Raw genomic sequence first — 24,932 nt, 5'->3', positions numbered from 1 at the left:
ATGAATTTTACTCTTCAACAAAAGGTTCGGGCTAGCGGCGTTTCATTTTTATTTAATTAAAGTGCTTGATGGAATGAATAAGGAGTGGATATCAAAGAGTAATTATCTTGAAAAATCTTGTATGAGTGAGGTTTTGGAAACCTATTCAATTCTTTGAACACTAGATGATAAGAACATCATTAATATGATTAGAACATATCAAGATAATTTATATTGAAATGACAAGAAGCCATCGAGGTATTATTTATAGAGATGAGAAGAACATAGTACATTGCACTTGGATTTTCTACTAGTTAAGATTCCTTCTGGAGGAGGATAATAATTTATTATCACATAGTACGTGATTAAATTCTTGGCTGAAGAGCGTGGATTGAGCCATGATCACACTGGAATCTTCAATAACGTCCTCAAATGCTGGAGGCTGTTCGCTGTAGTATAGTGGTTTAGTGCATGCACCACATTGAATCACTCTACAGGCGACGGGAAGTTAAAGCCAAAACTGAGCCATACATGATATGCGGTCTCGAATTAGATTGCCTCTGGGAGATTGTCTCCCATTTCAGTACTTGAGAGCATTAATGAGTTTCTCTCTTAGAACTACTGCATGCTGATGAGTGAGTCTCATTTTCTTTATTCAGCTCAGTCTCCTTCTTCAGTTCGAGTGTAATATTCAAGTAAGACACCTTCACAATTCCAGCACTATCCATGAAATCCAGACCTGATTAACCTCAATCAATTAAACAGTTCAGAGGTAGTGAATAATGACAACAAGTGCAGAAAAAATTCTGCTACTCTCCATAAAGATAAAATATAATGAAACAGAGTGTTCAATTTAAAACAGAACACAACTCTTAGTTCAGTGTGTAGACAACTATTTATTGACCAACACTCGAGCTACGAAATCACAGTGGATGTAAAAAATAATTATATTCATCTCAATGCACTTAACAACATGTTTAACGTTATTCCTGGCCATTCTTCTCAGCATTTCTCTGTCTATTTCTTGAATTGTTTGTCTTCAATTCCTGTAGGGTATAAGGATTGATTCTGTAAACATTTTATTCCAAGTAATTTCACAGAAAGAAGGCAAGGCTAGACAGATCAGGGGATCGTGGTGTGTCCACAATCCTGTTGAGATGATCCTTACATCAAAAAAATCCTGTAATAAATTCCTGTGACAACGTTCAAACGTAAATGCTTTGGCTTCACTTGATCAACTACTATGCACAAGGAATAAATAGCCATCCCTACTTCAGCTCCATTTATACCAACATTAGAAATAATAGTATTTTGACCTGTTTTACACAAATATATGCATTTTCCAGAATAAATAAATTAAGTGCAAGCTAATGAACAACGGGTTATTTTTTGAATTGAACACTCTGTATAATATGAGTTGTATGGATTTAAGGCTGTGCAAAGGCTTAAAATAAACTTTCTACCAATGATACTTTCCAAAGTTATTTTCAAGCTATCAAAATGGAAAAGTTTTCCCAGGAAAACATTTTTTTCCGATCACTACTTTTTGAGATATGAGCGGTAAAAGTTGAAATTTTTGGGATAGAACATTTCAAATTCTGTAAGAGATAAATCCATGAGATTTAGAGGTAAATTCTTTATGGTATTGTTGATTGGATAAAACAAAAAAAAATTGAAGATATCAATTTTTGAGGATATTCAATTTACCAAAAATGACTCAACTGAAACTTATTTTTGGTCATTTTTAGTAAATTGAATAACTTTCTCAACAATAATTGATATTTTCAAAAAACTAAAAAAAATAAATAGTCTTATTCAATCAACTATACCATGAAGAGTTTAACCTCTGAATCTCATGAATTATTCATCTCTTATCGAATTCGAAATGTTCTGTCCCAAAAATTTGAACTTTAATTCAAAGATTTTTATTCAAATTCACAAGATTCCAATTATACTGCTCGAGCATCTGGAAGTGCTTCCAAAGAGATGAGAATTAATAATGTTCCTGATGACCTGAATGATCGTATTGAGATGTATGTCTAAACTATTCCTTGGATACTCTACAGTTTGGATAATAACCGAATTACTATCTCATCAATAATTTAGTGCAGCTCTATTCTCTTTGGAGAATACAAGTATCAACCAGAATCTATATAGGTCATGCACACTGTAGATAGTAGCACTGTCAAGTAGAATGGGTTGACCAGTGGTCATAAATTCATACATAGCTTGTCATAAACATGAGACACATTATATTGCATGTGTAGAACATGCGACACGCAATACTCAAGGCCATTCACGCACGACAGCTCCAACCGTCTATTGATCAATGAGCAAGTTAGCTCTAGCCTCTAGCATATCATTCTGAAATTTACATGATTAGAGCCATATTACTATACTTATAACACTCACGTTGTAGAATACTATACATCTGTACAATACTGGATCCTTGACTTACCAGATATTCAACTTGTATCCTTACTTAACTCAAATACCTTAATCAGGATCCATACATTAAAAAGGTTCCTTTAGTAAAGAATTAATTAATAATAGATTTCCATTATTGCAACATACAAATTTTAAATATATATATATATATTATATATATATATATATATATATATATATATATATATATATATATATATAAGCGAAATGGCACTCACTGACTGACTGACTAACTGACTCACTCACTCACTCACTCACTCGCAGAACTAAAATTTTACCGGACCATAAACGTTCAAATTTGGTAGGTATGTTCAGTTGGCCCTTTAGAGGCGCACTAAGAACGGATTTGGAAAAATTTCCAAAGATACGCCCAAAATCTGCATTTTTCCAGCGTTTTTAGCGCTTTCTCAGCTTTATCGAGAACAAATGAACAGAAAATGTTCAAATTTAGTACAGAAGCTCAGCTAGGGTGTAATAATGTTGTGTTAGAAGGAATTTGCAATAACGTCAAAGATACGCCCAAAATTAGCGTTTTTTGCTTTTTCTCAGATTTATCGAGAACAAATGAACAGAAATTGCTCAAATTTAATACAGAAGCTAAGCTAGGGTGTAATAATGTTGTGTTGAAAGGAATTTGAAATAACGCCAAAGATACGCCCAAGATTATCTTTTTTTTTGCGTTTTCTCAGTTCTTTCATCAAGTAATAGACAGAAAATGTCCAAATTTTAGACAGAGGTTTAGGTAGGGTCTAAAAATGTTGCGACTTTAATATTTCATCAAAGATACGCCCAAAATCAGCGTTTTCCTCAAATTTTCTGCGTTTTCTCAGTACTTTGACTCTCTGATGGAATGAAGCATGCTCAAATGAAAAATGCCCGCTGATCTCATTTCTGGACGATCCAGTCGGGGGTCCAGGGAGCGGAGCCCCCTGGCTAGACGGATATGGAGAGCGAAGCGAGACTGCCGGCTAGTCATTGTAACTTCCTGAGGTTAAGTGAATTTGGATGACATTGTTTTTTCTATATTTTGTTATTGTATATTGCATATGTGAATTAACAATAAAAGTTTCATTTATTTTATTAACAATGAAATGTCAACTTCAAACATGAGCATTAATATTTTGATGAGTAAATATCGAGTGACCTGCCTGTATGGTGTCAGAGTTTTCAGGTCGCTCTCGATCACAGCCTTTGACATGACAGTTTTTTTTCACACACACCTGTCGCGTTCCGATATGCGACAAGGCTTTAGAGGAGGTTGTGCTATCATGCGTTGAAACAGAAAGGACCATGTTGCTTTCACTAGTTTTTGATATTGATGCTCTGTAATCAAAATCTGTCGATGAAATTCGCTCTATATTCGAACCCATTACTTTTTAATTGATCAGAAATACATTTTTATAAGGGTCAGCACGGTGCGACAAATCAAGTGCTGGAGACTCTTGAAAGTACTGAGAGTACTGTAGTAAAATCTAATTAAACTAAATGTAATTAAGAATCTTCAGGCCCAGTTTCTATGACACTTATTGGAACCAATGGATTATTAAAATCATAGATTTAATGGTCCATCAGATTGATCCATCAAGGAATGCTACTCGCCTAATAGCGTTACTATGGCTTTTTCCTCCTAGATTTTCCTGATTTTCAAAAATAGTGTTTTCCTACAGTTACCTTGAAAAGTGGCCATTCCTGCACTGATTACAGAACGCAAAGATTCACTTTTCCGCTCTAATGCGGGAAAAAATTTTTCTGCACTCCAGATTTGCAACATGGCAACACAAAATAGTTGGTGGGTTATATGGAGGATTAGTGCACGAAAAAGTTGGTAACAATGACTGTGGTTAGATTTAGATAAGAATCATTTCAATGGCTACCCTACATTTATGATAAAATCCCAATATAGGAATCCAAAACAAGAATAATGTTCATCTAAATCATTATTAAATAATCATCGTTTACAAATCCTCATCATTTAATGATAAATAATAGTTTTTTTTTGTATTGATAATTATTATTTCAACTGCAAGCAATGAGAAAAGTAGCAAATATACATTATAAAATTCGAATTTTGAGGTTGAATGATTACCGTTCGATATTCATATAAATAAAAATAATAAAAACATAACAATACTACAATAATATTCTCTGTTGTCTATGTTATTTTTATAAATATTTTTCAGTTTACTTTAAGCATTTTTCTCGGTAATTTGAGCAAAAGTCTGAATTTCTGAATCCTGTTTGAAACCTGGATGAAACAAACTTAAGTACGATTCTTCCCGCTAGGTCGCGCGCTTGTCGGTTCAGCCATCTTGTTGGCGTGTATTTTGAATGCGAATTTTTTTTTCTATGTGTATTTTTTATGATTCTTGAATGAATAAAAATGAGAACTATGGCTGAGAATTATCAACTTCAATTGGATTATTAATTTGTAAATGAATTAAGTTTGTTATAAATAACAGCATCACACACACAAACATTTGATGGATTTCAGCCATCATTTTATCCATAATTACCCACTTTTTATATTCAATGGTAACTGTGGGAAAAATGTTATGTGAAATACGTGCGCAAAGTTCCTCTGCTGCACTCAAGAAGCCATTCCACCCTCGCCTACGGCTCGGGCGTAAACGTTTCTTTCGGTGCAGCAAACTGTCACTTTACGCACTAGTTGAACAAATAGCTATTATGAGTGTGTCAAGACCCTCAAAACCTACTGAGTCCAGGAATAAAAAATAGTATCTTACGTCCCAGCACTGCATAAGACATTCACGTACAAAAGATAGTAACATTAGATTCAATAAGTATAGTAGCCCATTAGATTTAATAAGTGTCCTAGAAACAGGGATTCAGCTTCTTAGATCAACTGACATCATAAGGACCTGATCCTTGTTGTATGCATTATATACTTATCCATTTATATATAAAGGCAAATTTCTACAAGTATTCTAAGCCCAGGTAATGATGAGGGGTTGAATGATAATACAAACTTTTCTATTCATGAATGGAGAAATTAAGGTATACTATAAATTATTACATTACCACCTAAATAATCACTCATTCTATCTCTATAAATGGAAGATCATTATTTTTCCCAAAATAGAATTAGTCTACATCCTATTTCTACGGTAGTAGCTACATACATCGCCGATTCTATACATATTGAAGTAGTTCAAGGTCTGCCTTGTTGAATAATTTATCAGAATGATGATCAATTTGTCAACTGATATTGCATTACATAGGATTACATGATATAGGATATAGGATTACATGGCTCTGGATGGCAAGCTGTTGAACGAAATTTCCCCTAATATGATTCAACTAATTTAGTGAAAACCGTCTCTGATAATGAGATAATGCGTAATATTAGACTCAATGGCCGAATGAGGTGAGGCTGATCCCATAATATTTCACTGCCTTGGAATCCTTTGGATGTTCAAGGAAGAACGTGACTTTATCAGTTGAATACATGTTAGGAATTTGAATGAGGCTAGCCTCATCACATAACAAATGACTTGTTAATGCAGAAAAATCGGAATTTCTCACCCAGTGACCTCAAAAGAGGCTTGATAATCTTTTTCAGCCTTCTTTTATAAACGATTTATTGTTCAATGGAATGTATCACTCACAATAATGATGTTTGTTGGAGAGAATCATAATAGCTGATGTATTTAAAGATTATTGTAAATTTCAAAGTATCTGATGTCACCTTTGAGTACTCAAAAACTTCGATTACTCGATATTGATTACTCGAAAGTTGAAGAGAAAAAAAAATCATGTTTAGTTCTTATTGATTGATGAACAGGATAAGTCTTAGTAAAGTAATTTACTAATTCTTTCTAGAAGTTAGTATACTTCACCTTACTTTTACATTTTTTTTAGAATTGATACTATTGCTAGAATATATGCAAGTTTCCATCTATCCTTGTCTCCACAACCTATTAAATATAACTTGAAATTCATCAGTTGTAGAAAGCACGGTATATAGAAAAAGATCTATTTTCATCTAAATACCCTGGTAGAAAGTACTTTCACAGAGTTACAAGATAAACTAAAATAACCAGCTGGAACGCAATCTATAGGTTTGAGAAAAGCGTTTGAAGAGTAAACAACAAATAACAGGGAAGTTTTCGTAGTGACAGACAGCTCTGTTAGAATTATATGATTGAATTCTGTTTAGTTAGTACTGTACTCTCTTTCAAATTTATGCTTGGTCCTTGATGCTTATCCACAAAAAACAGTCAGAAATTTTGGGTTACAGCGATTGATGAAGACCCCAAATAGGAATATATAAACTGCATAATGTAGTTTGGTACATATCCAAATGTTTATTATATGCAATTGCCTACAAAAGACATAAGAGTTATTAGTTGAAATGAAGTTCAACCACTCATGAAACCCCTTGATGCTTCAATAAGCAATAATTCGCATAAGAGTTAGGTACATAATGGTCATGTGTATTTTATGCAAGGATACCTAGAAAATAAAATTTTAAACAATAGCAAAATTAGTGGCATTCCGACACATATTCATATATAGCGGGGGCCACATTTTCTTAGATCAGCAAATAATCTACCAATTGTAATAATACTTTGTGAATAATTGTAGCTTATATGCTTTTTCTTATCATGTTTATAATTTTAATAAACTCCTCTGGTCATGTTGTACCCTCGACCAGAGACATTTTTATTATTAAATGTAGGTTATTGGTTGAAATAAATGTCTACTCACTCTCTTCATCCCGCTATTATGCTCATATGTGTTTCATGCAAGTATGCCTAAGAAAAATTTTAGTTATTGGTTGAAATGAAGGTCTACTCACTCTCTCCATTCTGCGTGTGTTTCAGTGTGGTTGGCAATCATGACACATTTGTTGCGCAGTTCACCCATGTACACTTGCAGAGCAAAGAGTGCGAACACCATCAGGCAGAATATCGTTAATGTCATTACTTCGGCGAGTTGTTTGAACGAATGGAGAAGCGCGTTGATGATGGTTTTCAACCCTGAAACATACAATAAAGCATCGCTCTTTGAGTGGAATAGGTTTGATTATAGGGATTATTGTTGCAAACACATAAACTTATACTATTATGTGATTCATGTTATTAAGTCGGTAGAAATGATAGGATGAGAGAGTTGCCAAGTTTCATATTCCCTCCGCCTTCTATAGAATAGGGATATGATTCATGTTATCCCGGTACATCTGATCTATTATTGATTCTTGTTGAAAATGATCAGAAGCATTCCTTGATTTAAGAATAATTTGTCATTACATTATTTATTTATTTACATTACAATATGAAAGCACCAAGAAGAGATACTTCCCATAAGAATAGGAATAAGTAAAAGAGGTCCATAATAGCCCTCTTGTTACAATTCTAATATATTAATAGTATAATATACTATAAGTCTAATCTAATATAGAAATTCACTAAATTGAAGAGATATAGAAACTACAATATTTTTTTAAACTGAAATTTAAGATGAAAAAGAGGAATATGATGATGATGAGAATAAGTATAAATCAATAAGAGAAAAAAGAACAAGATCATTATGTCAATATTTTGAACCAACAATATATAATAATAATTGAAGATGAGAACGAGGGGTATGACGATGATAATGATAATGACGATAACGATGATTGATGTCATGGTTGATATTATTTTGGTAGCTCGTTATATTTCTAAATACTCTACAAACGATTTGGCAACAGTGCGAAGCTAGAAGAGGATGGTGTTACCCACTTTGGCTGATGACAGTCAGGGAGAGCAAATCAATGCTGATCAGCTGCTGACTTTATAACGTGAATCTCATCACAGATTTTCCTTGAGGTCAAAGGCCAGGGAATAACAACTCCACAATATATAAGAAAAAGGAGAGAAAGAGACATTGTAGAGACAATAATTATTAGAACTGAGTTGGAAGTATACAAATACAAGTGAATGTACAAAGTGAGAAAACGATTTTTGTGGGAAGGGGTAGCGAACCAATCACAAGCAAGGTTGAGTTCAGGCTCTCTCCACGAATACGTCTCCTATCACCTGATTGGTCGACAGTTCGAATCCATAACTCTGATCTCTGCCGGTAGGTAGCATCAGCTACTGGGTCGAGTTTTTATTATTGGTGAAGGATTTGATTATTCAAATTTTGCAACGTTGATCAGTTTATCTATGAGATGAAATTGATGTCCGTCAATCTTTATATCAATTCTATTTAGAAATTGGTATTTAATTGTATTTTTATCATCCAATGTTCGAAAAGGATTATATTCGGACAAAAATGTTGAACTGCTAACTCTACTTCACACGATACCACGAAAAACTGAAATATGAAACATTCTATCTAGTTTTTTTTTTCACTTTTTCTGTAGTTGACAAGTTGATATTGTGGTAATTATTCATATTGAATGAAAAAGACTAAGAAATTATCAAAAACCATAGATTTATTGATACTTAGAAAGACCGGTTTTGGTTATCACACCATTGTCAATCTCTGATAAACTAAGTTTAGTTTTATAGTCTATCAGAGATTAACAATGGTATAATAACCGAAACCGGTCTTTCTAAGTATCAATAAATCTATGGTTTATGACAATTTCTTAGTCTTTTTCATTCAATCTTTCTATCTATTTTTACAAGAGAACATTATCCCTTAAAATATTGAACTGCTAACTCTATTCCACAGGATACCATGAAAAACTGAAAATGAAACTTTTTATCACTCAATTACAAAAATCATTATATCTTAGAAACTATGACCTGAAATAATGCTTTCAGTATACCTAGAGCTGTAAAAGACGTTTTTAAGGATACCATAATCTCATTACGGCTGAAACTGGATACAGTATTTCACATGTTTGAGTTGAGTTTCATGAGTTAAGATCAATTTTATTTAATCCCCGATCAACGCAATTCAAAGTAAAAATGATCAGCTAATTAATACTCAATTTGATTGATGCAAACATAAAACCAAACCCGTATAACTCTACGAATGCAACTAAGAAACAGTCGTTAACAATACAATGCAGATATACTTATACGATTTAAAGCAGTTAATTTTTTTACCCATATTTCTGCCACATTCAAAGCTTGATTACTTATATTTTCTCACTATGAAGTGTTTCAATTTCAATCATGAAGTATTGAAGGGCTTAAGTTCTCTTCCTCATTTGAGATTCAAAAAGGAGAGGTGCTCATTGCTTATTCTGGGAACGTTGTCAACAAAATCCTAGAGTTATTGGAAAATTTTCCATTCTCTCTGATCTTCTGAATAAAACAGCTCACGCCAGATAAGTTTAATTTCTGAAGTTCAGGCGATTTCTAATTTCTTGATTGTTATGAATGAGATTCAATTTCACTGTAGAAGAGTAACTCTAAACTGTTTACTCATCAGGGCTTTGGGTTTAGTGTGTCGGGATTACAGCTTCACTGGAACAACCATCTCCACATATACATAGCGCGGATTCTGTGTGTCGAATCTGCAGATTCCTCCACTTTCACGGAAAACCCTGTTCAAACATAGGACTATGTGTAACTTCATCTAAATTTGGGAGAGGAATAGCACAAGGTGTCCTTATTTTCTCTCTCCCTATCATTTTGATGATGGTCTTACTGTATGAATCAGTAAAGAATGAAGATTTATTTATTTATCTTATTTTTTTTATTTTAGTTCTCTTATTTGGGGGTCCAACGTCACCCAAAACTTCTTCATAATTTTTTTCAAAGTCATCACGCTGTTTTGAAATGGTCTCGCGAATACTTTTTTTCAAAGATGAGAAGTACTTTCAAAACTATCATGTGTGGAGTGACCTATTTTCTCTTGGTGGACTAATTACTTTTAAATTAATTATCTTAATTCAGTTGAATCTACCTTCGTAGAGAGAATAGTAGTTCACCACTAGATGAGATCATTCAGTTCATCACTAAATGGGGATCATTTAACAAGGATACACTTGAATTGAGATGGAAAGTGCTGGAGTTCTCTGATGGAAGTTTGTGTACAGTTAAGTGAACAGCCATTTGAGCTAGACTGAGGAGTACTCTCAGACAACAGGTGGGCAGATTATCAAAGGCAAGTTGCGATTCTAGACACTCAGTGACCCAGTTAAAAGGCTTTGCGTCTAACCAGGGCTCTATCAAATCAATTCCATGCTACAATGATTTTCTCGTGCGATGAGATGATGATTCATGATTTATGCTTCTGTACTACGTTCACTTTCATTATTGGTCCCTCGGAATCACATGAAAAGTTCTCATGTTTTCAATTCTGAATAATTCCTTCTATTTTTATGTTTTCATTCTGAGTTAAACTTTGAGACCTGGTCAAAGCCTTTACTTGACAAGGTTTTTTATTTTCTAGCTATGGTAGTCCACTTCTCTACCGGCTCTTATTCCTAGAACAGTGCTACGTGTGAATATTATTGCGATAGTAGAATTCATTCAACCTTAGATTGAATAAGATCCCTGTTTGTGAATATAGTACTTGAGAGATCTATTATACTAGTACTAGACTTAGTAGTTTAACCAGCAGAACATATCAGTCTCAAAATTTCAATTCTATGTTTGGGAAGCCGTGCTCTACAATTAATATTGCAAAAAAATCGTTTTCAGAATGATGGAAGAGGTAAAATTATTGTCAGCGCATTCTCCTAGTGAAAATTGGTCATCTCCATGAGGGAGATGATTAATAGAGAAAAATGAGTAGAAGTTTTCATTTATTTTGATATGATAGTTCTATTATACTAGTAATATTAGAAGACGACGTCTTCTCAAAATTCTTGACAGTAGAACCTTTGGAAGTCTCAAAATTTCAATTTCCCATTGAGAAATTATTTGATAGAGGAAGAATAAGTGGTAGTTTTCATTTCTTTTCATGTGAGAGTTCCACCACAGTCTGCACTATAATAGAAATTTAGAAGTCTACTTCTACTTAGAAGTTTAGAAATTAGAACCTAAGTCTCCACAATCATGCTAATTTCCCATGACGAGAATAATATTGATGGATTTATTTCATTCTTATATCCTAAGATGAAGCGTCGGTTTGTAAAGCTCAAACTTTAAAGTAAATCTCTTAGATTGAATGAAAAAGACTGAGAAATTGTCAAAAAACCACTGATTTATTGATAATTAGAAAGACCGGTTTCGGTTATTACACCATTGTCAATCTCTGATAAACTTTTCTACTACACAAAAAGTGAAAAAAGAAAAATCTCTTAGAAATATTGCTCTATTTATCCCGCTCTCTCCTTCACTGAAGGAATGATTCTCGTACGTGATCAATTCGTGTTTATAATCGATGGACGATGATGAGTAATTCTTCATGATTAATTTGAATAGTAATGATTAAACTCGGAATTGATATTGTATTACCCCTCTTTAGAGTAAGCAACAGTTTGCTATGAAAAAAATTAATAAATATTTTTCAATTTTCTCTCTCTATTGAAAAACTTTCTCAAGACACCAGCCAGCATCTGTAGACGTTGTTTGTACAATTCAATCGGATGGAAAGAAAATAACGGCAGACCACTCTTCGGCTGCCGTAAATTATTCATGAAATACAAAAGAAGTGAAGTCAGCCAGCCCAGGACCGGGTTGAGATTCGAAGCATGCGTAGCCCAACTTTTGCACAGCTCAGTATATATAACTGCACCATACTATATACTACTGTTCTGGCACTATAGCTGCAGCTTCAAGCCTGTTGGGGCACGTCAATAAAAGATGACCATAAACATGAAATTCGGGTTATACTCTCTGCTGTATTGCACTTCTATTTTCTTCGGGCGTAATAAAACAATGCAAGACTGAACCAGTGTAGCTTGGCATATCTGCAAGCTTGTCTCTATTATCAATACTTGAATATCCACAATCTACACGCCACGTTTTGTGATCTGAACTCTCAATTTCTCTTGTTTTGGTGCGCTGAGTCTACCTGGAGCTGAAGTACTGTGGGAAAGTTTTGCCTGACGGGCAATTACACTGCAGACGTTATTTAGAATTGATGTGATTGAGGATCATGTAACTAAATCAATCGCTTTCCTTGGTTTTGGGCGATAGCATGCATTTACTTTCCATTTTCATGAATATATCTACTAAAAGCAGAAGCTGCAAAGTCCATTTTTTTCGAAATTGAGTTTTGGTACCACTGTATGCTGTATTGTGTCTAGTTTGGAGATACCGAACTCTTGGGAGCAAAAAACATCTTGGAAATTATTTATTTTGATAACTGAAAAGTGGCCTCAAGGTAGACGTACACAGATCGTCATCGGACGGACGGCACGCATCGGATGATTAGATTTGATGCATTGTTTTCAATTGGAGTGCGCATAACTATCCGCATCCGTATAGGTATGCACACTCCAATTGAAAACAATGCATCAAATCTAATCATCCGATCCGTCCGATGCGTGCCGTCCGTCCGATGACGATCTGTGTGCGCCTACCTTTAGAAGCCAAGTCTCCAAAATTCAAGTTCAAATGTCGTCATCTGTGAAGCAAAATCGACAAAATCCAATACCACCCATCACAGTCAGTAATTCAGCCATGTGATCACTTTTTATGCGTCCGCATGACCGCATCGTTCTATCGTTGTTTACTGTTTTTGGAAGATTGCAGTCAATGATCATTACTTCATTTGTCTTTGTTAACTCTTAAATACATTTTTTTCCATTTGTAATAAAAAAGTTACATTTTTATCCTTGTGTAAATTTGTCTAAAGCAGTAAATAAAAGGTTGTTAGCAAAATCCAAAACTTAAAACACATCTAAACAACTAAAAACTGCTGTAACCACTCAAAAAAAAGCTTCCAGTCATAATACTTTGTGGAAGTTCATTATCAATATATAAGAATTAATAGAAAAAAATTCAGCCTCCTACCTTTGCTGAAACTACCTTGAATTTTCTTTTGGCTGTCCTGTGAAATTCACTCAAGTGGACTTTGCAGCTTTTGCTTTTAGCCCCCACCATAAATAGATAATTTCATGATAGCGTTCATTGAATCAATGGAGATTCATTCGAGAGTGTGATGACACTAAACTTATGGGAATGGTTCTATCTTATGATAAAGATTTACGAATTCCCTATGAAGATAACGATAGAGATGATGAAAGTTTTCATTTGTGATAATTTTGTATCGCTTGATTATTAATGAAAAACGTGATTCATTGACTTTGAACACCATCGGTCCCTAAGATAAAGAGATTCTATGAAAAATTATATAGAATGTTTTTTGACAACCATCGATTGTAACGGCACACCTCTTTGATCATCATAACTCAATTGTGACGATTATTTAAACATTGATCCATATAATCCATAATATATTATACATTTACAAATTGTTCACAACTTTTTATTTTTTAAACATTGATCCATATAATCCATAATTATATTATACATTTACAAATTGTTCACAACTTTTTATTTATTGAGTTCTTTTTTTCTTTAATTCTACTTTTTACTGTTCCAGTATGGAAATGGTTCAATCACAGTATAAACACGAGAAATTTGTTAGAAAATTCAAACCAGCGATAAATGATTATGATATTGAATGGAATAAACTCGAAAATGTAAAACTAACTGATTTATTGAATCAATTCAGTTCCGATCGTCATATACTATTATCATATCGAATAAACTGAAACCTTAAAAATCGAGCAGAATGATATGGATGGAGTCTTATAATTAGCCTTCAGTTGACCAACTAAAGGAATATTTAAGTTGGAGGTGTAAATTTTTACAAGTCGAGAAACCGTTTTTTGGGGAAGCGCACCAATCACAAGCAAGGTTGAGTTCAGGCTCCCTCCACGAACACACCTCGTATCACCTGATTGGTCGACAGTTCGAATCCATAACTCTGATCTCTGCCGGTAGATAGCAACAGCTACTAGGTCGAGTATTTATCATTAGTGAATCATTTTGCTGATTTATTTCAATATTTCAACGAATATAAGTTTAAATATTCATTATGTGGAATTGATATTCGTTCATTCTTACATCAATTCTATTCAGAATTTGATTATAATTGAATCGTTCTTACATTAATTGGCATATATCATACTTGTCTAATGTTCTTGAAGGATTATATTCGGTCAAGAATGTTGAACTACAAACTCCATTTCACACAGTTTAACAGGGTACCATAAAACGCTACAAGATGGGATGCCACTGTCTATCATCTAATTACAAGAAAACATTGTCCCTTAAAATGTATGACCTGAGATAATGATTCTAGTATAAATCATATCACTACGAAAGACGTTTCCAAATGATGTATTCATTTATTTATAAATTATATACATATTTCTTTGAAAAATAATAGTGCTATCCTTAATTCTAGGGACGAAGTTTATCAAGTTCTATTGACTCTTGACTCTTGAGACTTCAAGGACATTGAATTGGTTCTAAACTAGATTTCTGATTGGTCAGTTAGCTGGCCTATTTTCATAAGCTAGTAGGTACTATATTGTACTATGATATTGCAGGTATATTTCGTGCTTTAGAACTGCTCAATGTAAATATCGAGAAGAGAATATTTTTTTGATTCCACTGATCAAATTCATGTCCTCTGATTGTTATCGAGATACCCATTTGGAATAATGAAATTTCAAGCAAGGAATTCATAGACAGTTGAGCTTAGTCTGTTTCCAAATTCAATAATATATTATTGAATAAATAAGGAAGGAAGGATACTAGACTAATTATTTTAACAGGATCTGGATGCATATATTACATGTTGTATATTCACTTGAAAAAATTGAAAGTACTGTTTGGCAACCACGCTCAGAAAAACACAGTTGTTGACCAGATAGTTGCAAGTTCCAGTTCACTCGTAAAAAGAGGGAAAGTTACGATAGGGATCAACGCCCTTCATAACACCTATTAACTGCTACGTTTACCCACAAACTTTTCCATATAACTTTCTGAGTTTTATGAAAGAATGGAAGGTTTTCCATAAAACTTTGATCAACTGATTTCGGTGTTTCAAACCAATCACAAATTGGATAGAACAGACCACAAACATGCAATAAAATGCTCATATGATTGCCTTTTCCATGAACAAAACTTTTGAAATTATAGTTCGTCTTTCGAATTATCAGAAACTGTTGATGAATTCCAATGAGTATTAAGAAGAACCAAGAGTCATTGAAGACAAAAGTTCTCCTAGAATTTGATAAATGCTATATGGTCAATACAGTGATTGATACAAGAATCAGCAGAAAGCTTGTGCGATTGAGCTTTATAACTTGAGTTGAAGAAGATAAAAAAAGTTGAGGAATAATCATCTCAAAAGGATTAAATATTGTACCCAAGAAGCTGCACTTTGAAAAAAAAATTGTTTTCATGATGATTTAGATTCTCAACCATCAATTTGAAATTTTAAAGAATTAATGAAGTATTCAAAATATATTTAGTGCTCCACAACTCTTTCCAATATTGATGGTCAAAATATTCAAAAGATTAATAGTATTGATGATGAGTTGAACAGTGTTATCAGAAATTGCATGGAATAGAAATATTGTTTTTCTATTTTAAAAATGATAAATCATCGATACTGTTATGTAATATGTGTCACTTCATATGCGACTGTCGGCCTCAGTAACTACATTTTAGAGCTATAGTTTTGTAATAAATTTTATATCACCATCTCAAACAGGTTTAGTACCTCGAGATGCAAATACTCAATTGGCATTGCGTTTTATTTTGTAATAGTATTTTCTCATGTTGTAAAATCTGTATTGCTTTTATCATGTATAAAAGAGATGTTGTAATTTTCTAAGATTTTAAAATTTTACATTTCTGCCAATTTTATATTGATGATGTATAGAAATTGATAAAATAGGGGGATGCTGTTAATAGATCAATCATTTTCAACTCACTATTTGAAGGCATGGGGGTACATTCGTAATCCTGAGTGATTTTCATTATAAATCATTTATTAATACACATTCTATGAATACGAATTCCAAATCATCAACCAGTCGGAAAAAGAGACATAGGCCAATCACATAGGAGGTGGCAATGATTCCATATTAGTTTTATCAAACCATTACGAAGGTATTAAGCTGATATTGTGAGTCGGACCAGGCCAAAGTCTTCTAACTTCTTGTTTGAAAGAGGAAGACAACTAATTCAATACCACAACTGAGTTAAAATTCAATAATGCATGAATAACAGAGATATAAAGTTGAAATGATATTCACGGATGTTCTCTCCTCGTAATCCAATGTGATTTCTGAGATTATAGTTTTTTCTGATTGGATAATGAGCGTTAGAGGCTGCTGGAGCAGAGGCTTATCTAGCAGCGATTAGGCAAGGAAAGGGCGCTTGTAATTGGCTCATATTTCTGGCTGGCGAGAGCCCCAAGCCCAAGCAAAGCAATTACCAGATATCGTTATCAGGACAGCGGACGTGCGTTCTATTCGCAGTCTAATCACCGCCACACTAAAAAATCGATATCAGCTGGGATTTATGGTCTACAAAAATGCGTCACCAGGCTCTGAATCGAGGTAACACTGATTCTTGTCTGTGGTGTTAGCTATGAGTTTTTCTATTTCCTCACTGAAATTACAAAGCCTAAAATATGATGGTGGACTTTTTCAAGCCTCCAAATCGCGAATAGTGAATTTCACATTTGAACAGAGCACAGTAATCGAGGCGAATTGCGAATTGTGCAGAATTTTATTTTGCCTGATGGATTTGAAAAGAATATTTTCCAATATTCACGGAATAAATCCACTGTATCATTATGTTTTGACGTGCATCTACCTAAAAATATTGTCGCTTGATGATTTTGAAATTATGATGATTTACTATTGCAAATCAGGAATATTTCATCTCTACTTTATATTATCTCAAACTAATAGTCTACAGAATACCTTTTCAGTTTGAGGAAATAGAAATGATTTATGTATATCATAGATTTTGAATTCTCATTCCATAGAGATGTTTCACTTGTATCTCATGAAGGTAGAAATAATCTTCTTCTATCCAACGCCCGTCCTTGGCTGTTCAGCCATTAGACGCCTTGTCGTCCAGTAGAGCGTCGCTTTAGGAAAGTATAAATAATAAAAACAAACATCATCCTTATCATGAATATATCCTATTTTCTTATAGAATTTTCAATGTAGAAACTTGATTCCTGATGATCTTGTATGACAAAAGTTTAATAACTTAATTAACAATGAAGATAGTATTAATTTCCCCATTATTTCCTATGTTATTTCAGAATCATTGTTGTTCACATCAGCGATTATATTGAACGTAGTCCAATTATAGGGTATGCTTTTATAAATCTTGAAGCTGAGAAGAAATATAATTGACTTGAGTGAAATAGGATACGCAAATTCGACTTGATTCCAAGTAGTTGTTGTCTTCTGATTATGCTGTATATTATTATGATTACTGACTTTGTTAATCGATAAATAGATGAGAATAACAGTATGATATCAAAAGAGATATAGGTTAGTACGTTGTACTTTTCTATTACATAAACTAGAAGAATGAATCTCTTCCTTTCTTCCACTGATTTGAAAACGCAGGAAATATAATTTCAGAGAGACATAATTCGAACAACAATCCCAGACAAAATTAACAAAGGGAGTGGAGACAGTTGCAGAGATTCAGTGAGAGAGCATTTGTTCAGTCTGCTCTTATCAATTGGAGACAGGATTGCATGTGGTCTGCATATGGCCGTGTGGTGGCGGTCTGCATCAGCTCAGGAGAAGATTGCTAGAGGAGGAGAAGGAGGAGGAAGATGAGGAGGAGGTAGTTGAGAAGAGCTGGGGGTGATGAGGAGATGGTTAAGGAGAGAAGGAGGAGAAGGAGAAGGAGGAGTAGAAGGAGTAGGAAGAGAAGTAGGAAGAGAAGGAGGAAGAGGAGGAGGTGTCTCTGAGGATGAGGAGTGAACGAACCGACATCTAGCAATTCAAAGTACACAGGACTGGAGCCAGTCTACTCTCCACACTCTAGACTCATCCGCCACGGAGCAGAAGAGGCATGATATTAGTGATGAAGGAGGACGGAGAAGATGATGATAGAGACCGGAATTTGCCTTTGAGCTGGGACTTCATTGGTCCAATAATCATTCTTCCATTCATTCTTCTCTAGTCCCCAGCCGTAGCCACCCAGTAATTTGAACAGTCGTGCCACTACAACTGCGAAGGGGCTGTTTGTTTCCTAGCATCCAAGAGGCGTATAATTAATGAATGACTCTCTAGGCTTTATCACGGCCGCATCACATAAGTCCCATATACGTTCTGCTTCTGTTCTGTGTAGTCAGCTACATAGTAAACATATTCATGGGTTCAGTTGATTCATTTTGAATCTAGTTTTAATAATTATGAGACTGTGATCAACGAATTCAGAAAAGTTTGAATACTCAAGCTACTGAACTATTGGATTGAAACTTCAAACATTAGCTCAACGTCCTTTTAAATTTTAAGCATAAACTATTATTATTATTATTATTATTATGATACTCAAGAGTCATTATTATAAATCAAGTTTTAATAATTATTAGACAGTGATCAACAAATTCAAAAAAGTTTGAATACTTGAGTTACTGAACTATTCTTTGGACTGGATTGAATCGTGGAAGTGGTTTTTAATTTCTAGCATAAATTATATTTTTCCTCCACCTACTATCAAAAGTCTCATTTTACACCCTGGAATCGAATACTAAAGTACTACTTTTCCTCCCATGGGACTAAAAATAATTCCCAGCGGGAAAAGTGATCACTTTTACTCCCAAGGGAGTAAAAATAAACCCATAAGATTAACATGGGAAGAAGTCCGACAACGCCGCGATTGAAGAATGAGGAATGTGGCAACACTGTCGTGGTCGGTAGAGGAAAAGTAAAAGAGCTCTATTTCGATCTTTGGAATATTTTAGCTCTAGGAAATAAGTAGCTCTATTTCGATTGTTAGGTTATGTTCAACCGTTGGTGGATATGAAAAAGTACACACCTCTAACGTCATCGGCATCTCTACGAGAGCGTTCATCTAAAGGTACGTTTTCGTTTATGCGAACTTTTCCGCAGTCGACGACGGCAAGCATTGTTGACATTCATATTGTCCAAATTTCAAGTGTGCTAAAACAGCTGATTAAATAACTTTTTCATTATTTGTCTTTATTAATAAAGAAATAAACATTTTCAATAATATCAAAATATTGCCATTTAAAAGTATAAAAAAGTATAAGCTCAACCTGCTCCATTAAAACATAATTTAACATAATCTTTTAAGTTATGTAGACAGATTGAAATCTACCCAATCTGAGATTCTCTCCCTGTCATGGTCGACGACGGCATTTACGCATAAACGAAAACCCACTTTAACAGAGACGACTGAGCGTGTCTGCACAGAAAACAAGATTGCAGGTTATGTTTTTTCTTGGTTACCTACTAAGATCTTCGAAATCCGCTACCGGTATTGTAGAAGTTATTTTCGTTTTTATAAAATGGAAAGTGAGAGTGATGAGGAGTTTGTTCTAACTCCGCCGAACATTCGACACGAAGCTGAAAATGTAACTGAAAATTTGCTTCCGGAAAAATCAAAGGAACTATACATCAAGCGATATGATTTATTCGTTGAATGGTGCAAGAAGAATTGTGGTGGAACAGTAAGAATTTCAGAAAACGTAATCCTTGTTTACCTCTCACAACAAGCACAGGTATGTAGCCCAAGTTATTTATGGACCATTTATTCAATGTTGAAAGCAACAATTATTGTGAAACACAACATAGACATCAGTAATTTTACGAAAGTGGGTGCTTTTCTGAAAAAGAAAAATGTAGGCTATCAACCTAAGAAGTCTAAAACATTCACCAAAGAGGAGGTAAATAAATTCCTGTTAAATGCTCCAGATGAACAATACTTATTGAAAAAAGTAGCCTTGATTTTTGGTATTTGTGGAGCTTGCCGAATGGGTGAATTGTGCAATATGACTGTTAGTGACATTGAGGACAAAGATTCAATTCTCATAGTTAATGTACCTGATTCTAAAACCAACAAGGGACGTGTTTTCACTGTGATCAATGGCACACAACGAGACATAGACTACTTATATTATTTCAGAAAGTATTTAAATTTAAGACCAAAGACAACAAAATCACCCCGGCTATTTTTAAGTTTTAAAAATGGGAGATGCTACAATCAAGCCATGGGGAAAAATTCCCTGGGAAAAATACCCATGAGTATTGCACAATACTTACAACTTCCCAATCCTAACTTGTATACTGGACACGCTCTAAGGCGCACTTCAGCTACTTTGCTGGTTAATGCTGGAGGAACAATGACCCAGCTTAAAAGACATGGCGGATGGAAGAGTACTACTGTCGCCGAAGGCTATATTGAAGAATCAATTGGAAATAAAATACAAACAGCAAACAGGATTTTGAACCAAACAACAAGCAACATTGATTTAAATCACACTTCATCTGGGCCTATGCCAGTGGCCACAACACACCAGCTTCAATCCAGTTCCAGCGATGTTGATGAAACTTCAACTAGGCCTATGCCAGTGGCTGCTACGCACCAGTTTCAATCCAGTTCCAGCGATGTTGATGAAACTTCAACTAGGCCTATGCCAGTGGCCACAACACACCAGTTTCAATCCAGTTCCAGCGATGTTGATGAAACTTCAACTAGGCCTATGCCAGTGGCCACAACACACCAGCTTCAATCCAGTTCCAGCGATGTTGATCACACTTCAACTAGGCCTATGCCAGTGGCTGCAACGCACCAGTTTCAATCCAGTTCTGTTCTATCAACCCCGAACACGGTCTTTCAAAATTGTGATGGGTGCACAATAACAATAAACAATTACTATCAGAAGTAGGCTTTTACACTATCAACAATCATCATCTATACTATAAACTATAAACTATCTATATATAATAGTTAATACGCGACATGGAATTTTGTGACTCATAAGGAAACTATAAACTATCAACTATCAACTATCAACTAGCAACTATCAACAAATTATTATCAGAGGTGAGCTAAATTTTGTTTTTAAAAAAATAGTGTGAAAGCGTGAAGATGTAGTAAAATAAATTAATAATTTTGTCAGGTTGGCATTAAGTTGAGTTGACTTTGTTAGGTTGGCACCCAGTTGAAGATTTAAATGCATTTATCGCGGAAAAACTGATTGGGCACTGCTACTTCAATCCTGGGAATATTATATTACTAGCCGTCAGGCTCGCTTCGCTCGCCATATCCGTTTAGCCAGACGTTTAGTCTGGTCCCCCGACTGGATTGTTCTAACATATGATAAAAATGCTCAAATGAAAAATGCAGGCGAGCGAAGCGAGCCTGCTGATCTCATTATCGGACGATCCAGTCGGGGGTCCAGGGGGCGGAGCCCCCTGGCTAGACGGATATGGCGAGCGAAGCGAGCCTGACGGCTAGTATAATATATAGATTCCAAATCCGTTCTTAGTGCGCCTCTAAAGGGCCAACTGAACATACCTACTAAATTTTAACGTTTTTGGTCCAGTAGATTTTTAGTTCTACGAGTGAGTCAGTCAGTCAGTCATTTCGAAATGGCACTCACTCACTGACGTCATTTTCACTGAGTGCCATTTCGAAATGACTGACTGACTGACTCACTCGTAGAACTAAAAATCTACTGGACCAAAAACGTTAAAACGTTAAACAAAGAACGGATTTGGAAAAATTTCTAAAGATACGGCCAAAATCTGCGTTTTTCTAGCGTTTTTTAGTGTTTTCTCAGCTTTATCGTGAACAAATGAACAGAAAATGTTCAAATTTGGTACAGAAGCTCAGCTAGGGTGTAATAATGTTGTGTTAGAAGGAATTCGAAATAACGTCAAAGATACGCCCAAAATTAGCGTTTTTCCAGCGTTTTTTAGCGTTTTCTCAGCTTTATCGAGAACAAAATGAACAAAACATATTGTTCAAATTTACTACAGAAGCTCAGCTGGGGTATAATAATGTTGTGTTAGAAGGAATTTGAAATAACGTCAAAGATACGCCCAAAATTAGCGTTTTTTGCGTTTTCTCAGTTCTTTCATCAAGTAGTAGAAAGAAAATTTTTACATTATGCAGGCGAGCGAAGCGAGCCCGCTGATCTCATTTTTGGACGATCCAGTCGGGGGTCCAGGGGGCGGACGGATATGGCGAGCGAAGCGAGCCTGACGGCTAGTTCTTTATATTTCTTGATTCGGACACATAATGTTATTGATATTTGCCCAACCACGAGTATAAATAATACAAATGAACTTAGCAAGTCTCACTAAGTCTGTCTTAGCCAGTTCGGATTTCCTTGTCACTTCTATGAAATATATCAGTCAAAATTTCTACAAATAACTTGTCAAATATTTTGTCCATAATTGAAACTCTTATCATGTTTACGATACGGTACTACTGTAAATAATGTAGGCCTTCTGTAGGCTTATGAGTCCAAATAACCCAGTTCAATGTAGAACATGTTCTTCATCCAATGTAATGTTTATTCTGCACTAAACTCAATAATTGTATACCAATTGATATTCACTTAATCTTCTCATATGAATTCTCAACACCATAAGGATTCTAGCTTTACAGAGTGAGTCATATGTATGGGAACCCTTCAATGAATTGGAGACTGTTGTAGATATAATACTGTAACTTTCAGGATAAGTTATTGGTCAAATACTCTACCTTTCAGCGTACAACTGAATTTCAACCATTCATAGGGATTGAAGTTTTAGTTTTTAAAGAAATAAGGGGTTGTAACTCAAATATTTTGAACGTAGACACCAATTGTGTGATACATCATTTTAAAAGGCCTTCTCAAAACTAGAGAGATGACATCAATGAAAATGTTCTATGATACTTCAATTCAAAAAGGCGGCTGATTGAAGTTTGAGTTGTTAAAGAAATAATTGATAAATTTAAATCAGCCGCCATTTTGGATAAAAGTATCATAGAACATTTTTATTGTTGCCATCTTTTTTGTTTCAGAAAGGCCTTTGAAATGATGTACCATGCAATGGGTGTTTACATTTAGAATATTCGAGTTACAACCTCTTAGTCATTCCCTTATGAGGGGTTGAAATTCAGTTGTAGGTCAAAAGGTAGAGTACTTGACAAATAACTTATCTTGAAAGTTACAGTATTATATCTACAACAGTCTCCAATTTATTGAAGGGTTCCCTTTCTAAATATCAAATCAAATCAAATCACTTTTATTGTAAGAAACACTTTCACATGTTAAAACAATCGTCAAACAAACATTTACACCAATCAATATGTCTAAAGTCATAAAACACTTTTAATTATAGGTAAGTATTGAAGGCGTGCTACTTAACAAATATTGTATTAAGACTATGCAAAGAATTCCTCAACTGAATAGAGGCATTTTTGTAGAAGAATAGCTTTGATAGATCTTTTAAATTCTTTAAATATATGACTCACTATGTATAATAACTCTTTAGAATGCATTCATCTCGTCTGAATTATCCCATTCTTTTCGATTTACAACTATAGAATAAATATTTTCAAGGACAAGGTACTCTTTTTAGTGTAGCATTAGTTTCTCAGTTGTTTGTTTAGAGGTGAACTTATTCTCAAGTCTCAACTGAAGCATCTCTCAGACCTTCCCTTAATTACGTGGAACTGAATTTTCCCATAACTCAATTTCTCCCACAGAAATGAGTTATTTGTGCCTGCACTATCCGCCTTAGACGTGAGAAATTGGATTTGACTTGAACATGCCTTTATGGCTAACCTAATAGCTCTCCTGCCACATCAGAAGGTCTTTACACAATGCAGATAGGGCCTGATGTGAAGTGTGAAGCAGACTCTTGATCCGATAATAATCTAGCTCTAATGCTCCAAGCACCCAGACAAAGTGCTTCTTCAACTCACACTTCGAACGCTTGAAAGTCTCAGAAGAGATATTGATCCATTTTTAATAAAGAAACATTACTAACATGCTTCAGAGAGGTTGAAAGTGTCATTCTAGTCACGTAGTCATGTAGTCTAACAGGTAGCTGAACTAATTTCAAAACCTTCGGCTTATATTGAGGCATATATTATTTTGTCGGCATCATATTTGCCAATTTAAATAGAAGTGATGGCAGCATTACCTTGTGAATTTTAGAAACTGCATGTACTATTATGTGGGCATCATATTCACATGAAGAAACTAATCCATCAGGCTTGTATCATTCTGAATTTTTTTTCAAACAATAAATGAATTACGAAAATGTGGATGTAGAAAAATAAAATACTCTAGGAGATAATATTATAAAGGGAATCACATAAGGTTACGGAATAACAGAAGTATTAATATGAATATACTGTATTCTATAGTGATAATTTCTATTGCACATTATGTGAATCCTATCATATTTGTAACTAGTATTAATGATTATTCATCAATTTTTAAACTCATAGTTATTGATGTTTCTTATTCAAAGCCATCAAACCAAAGCTGTGATTCTATTGGCAAAAGGCACAACAAAAATATTCACGTTTGCACTGCTTAGTTATTGATGTTTC

General features: G+C 34.5%; 1 protein-coding gene across 1 annotated transcript in view; it reads right to left on the bottom strand.

The window, feature by feature from the left end:
- The window catches only part of LOC111048413 (sodium channel protein 60E), a 245,360-nt gene that overhangs the window by 104,587 nt on the left and 115,841 nt on the right, over window positions 1–24,932 (bottom strand). Inside the window, exon 5 of the mRNA XM_039420001.1 lies at window positions 7,247–7,427. Within this exon, the coding sequence (XP_039275935.1) occupies window positions 7,247–7,427 (181 nt within the window). The remainder of the gene's footprint in view (window positions 1–7,246; window positions 7,428–24,932) is intronic.

The sequence above is a fragment of the Nilaparvata lugens genome, chromosome 2 (genome assembly GCF_014356525.2).
Source record: "Nilaparvata lugens isolate BPH chromosome 2, ASM1435652v1, whole genome shotgun sequence".
Classification (NCBI taxonomy): Eukaryota; Metazoa; Arthropoda; class Insecta; order Hemiptera; family Delphacidae; genus Nilaparvata; species Nilaparvata lugens.
Note: the sequence above shows the minus strand (reverse complement) of the source record. Positions and strands in the feature narration are given on the sequence as shown.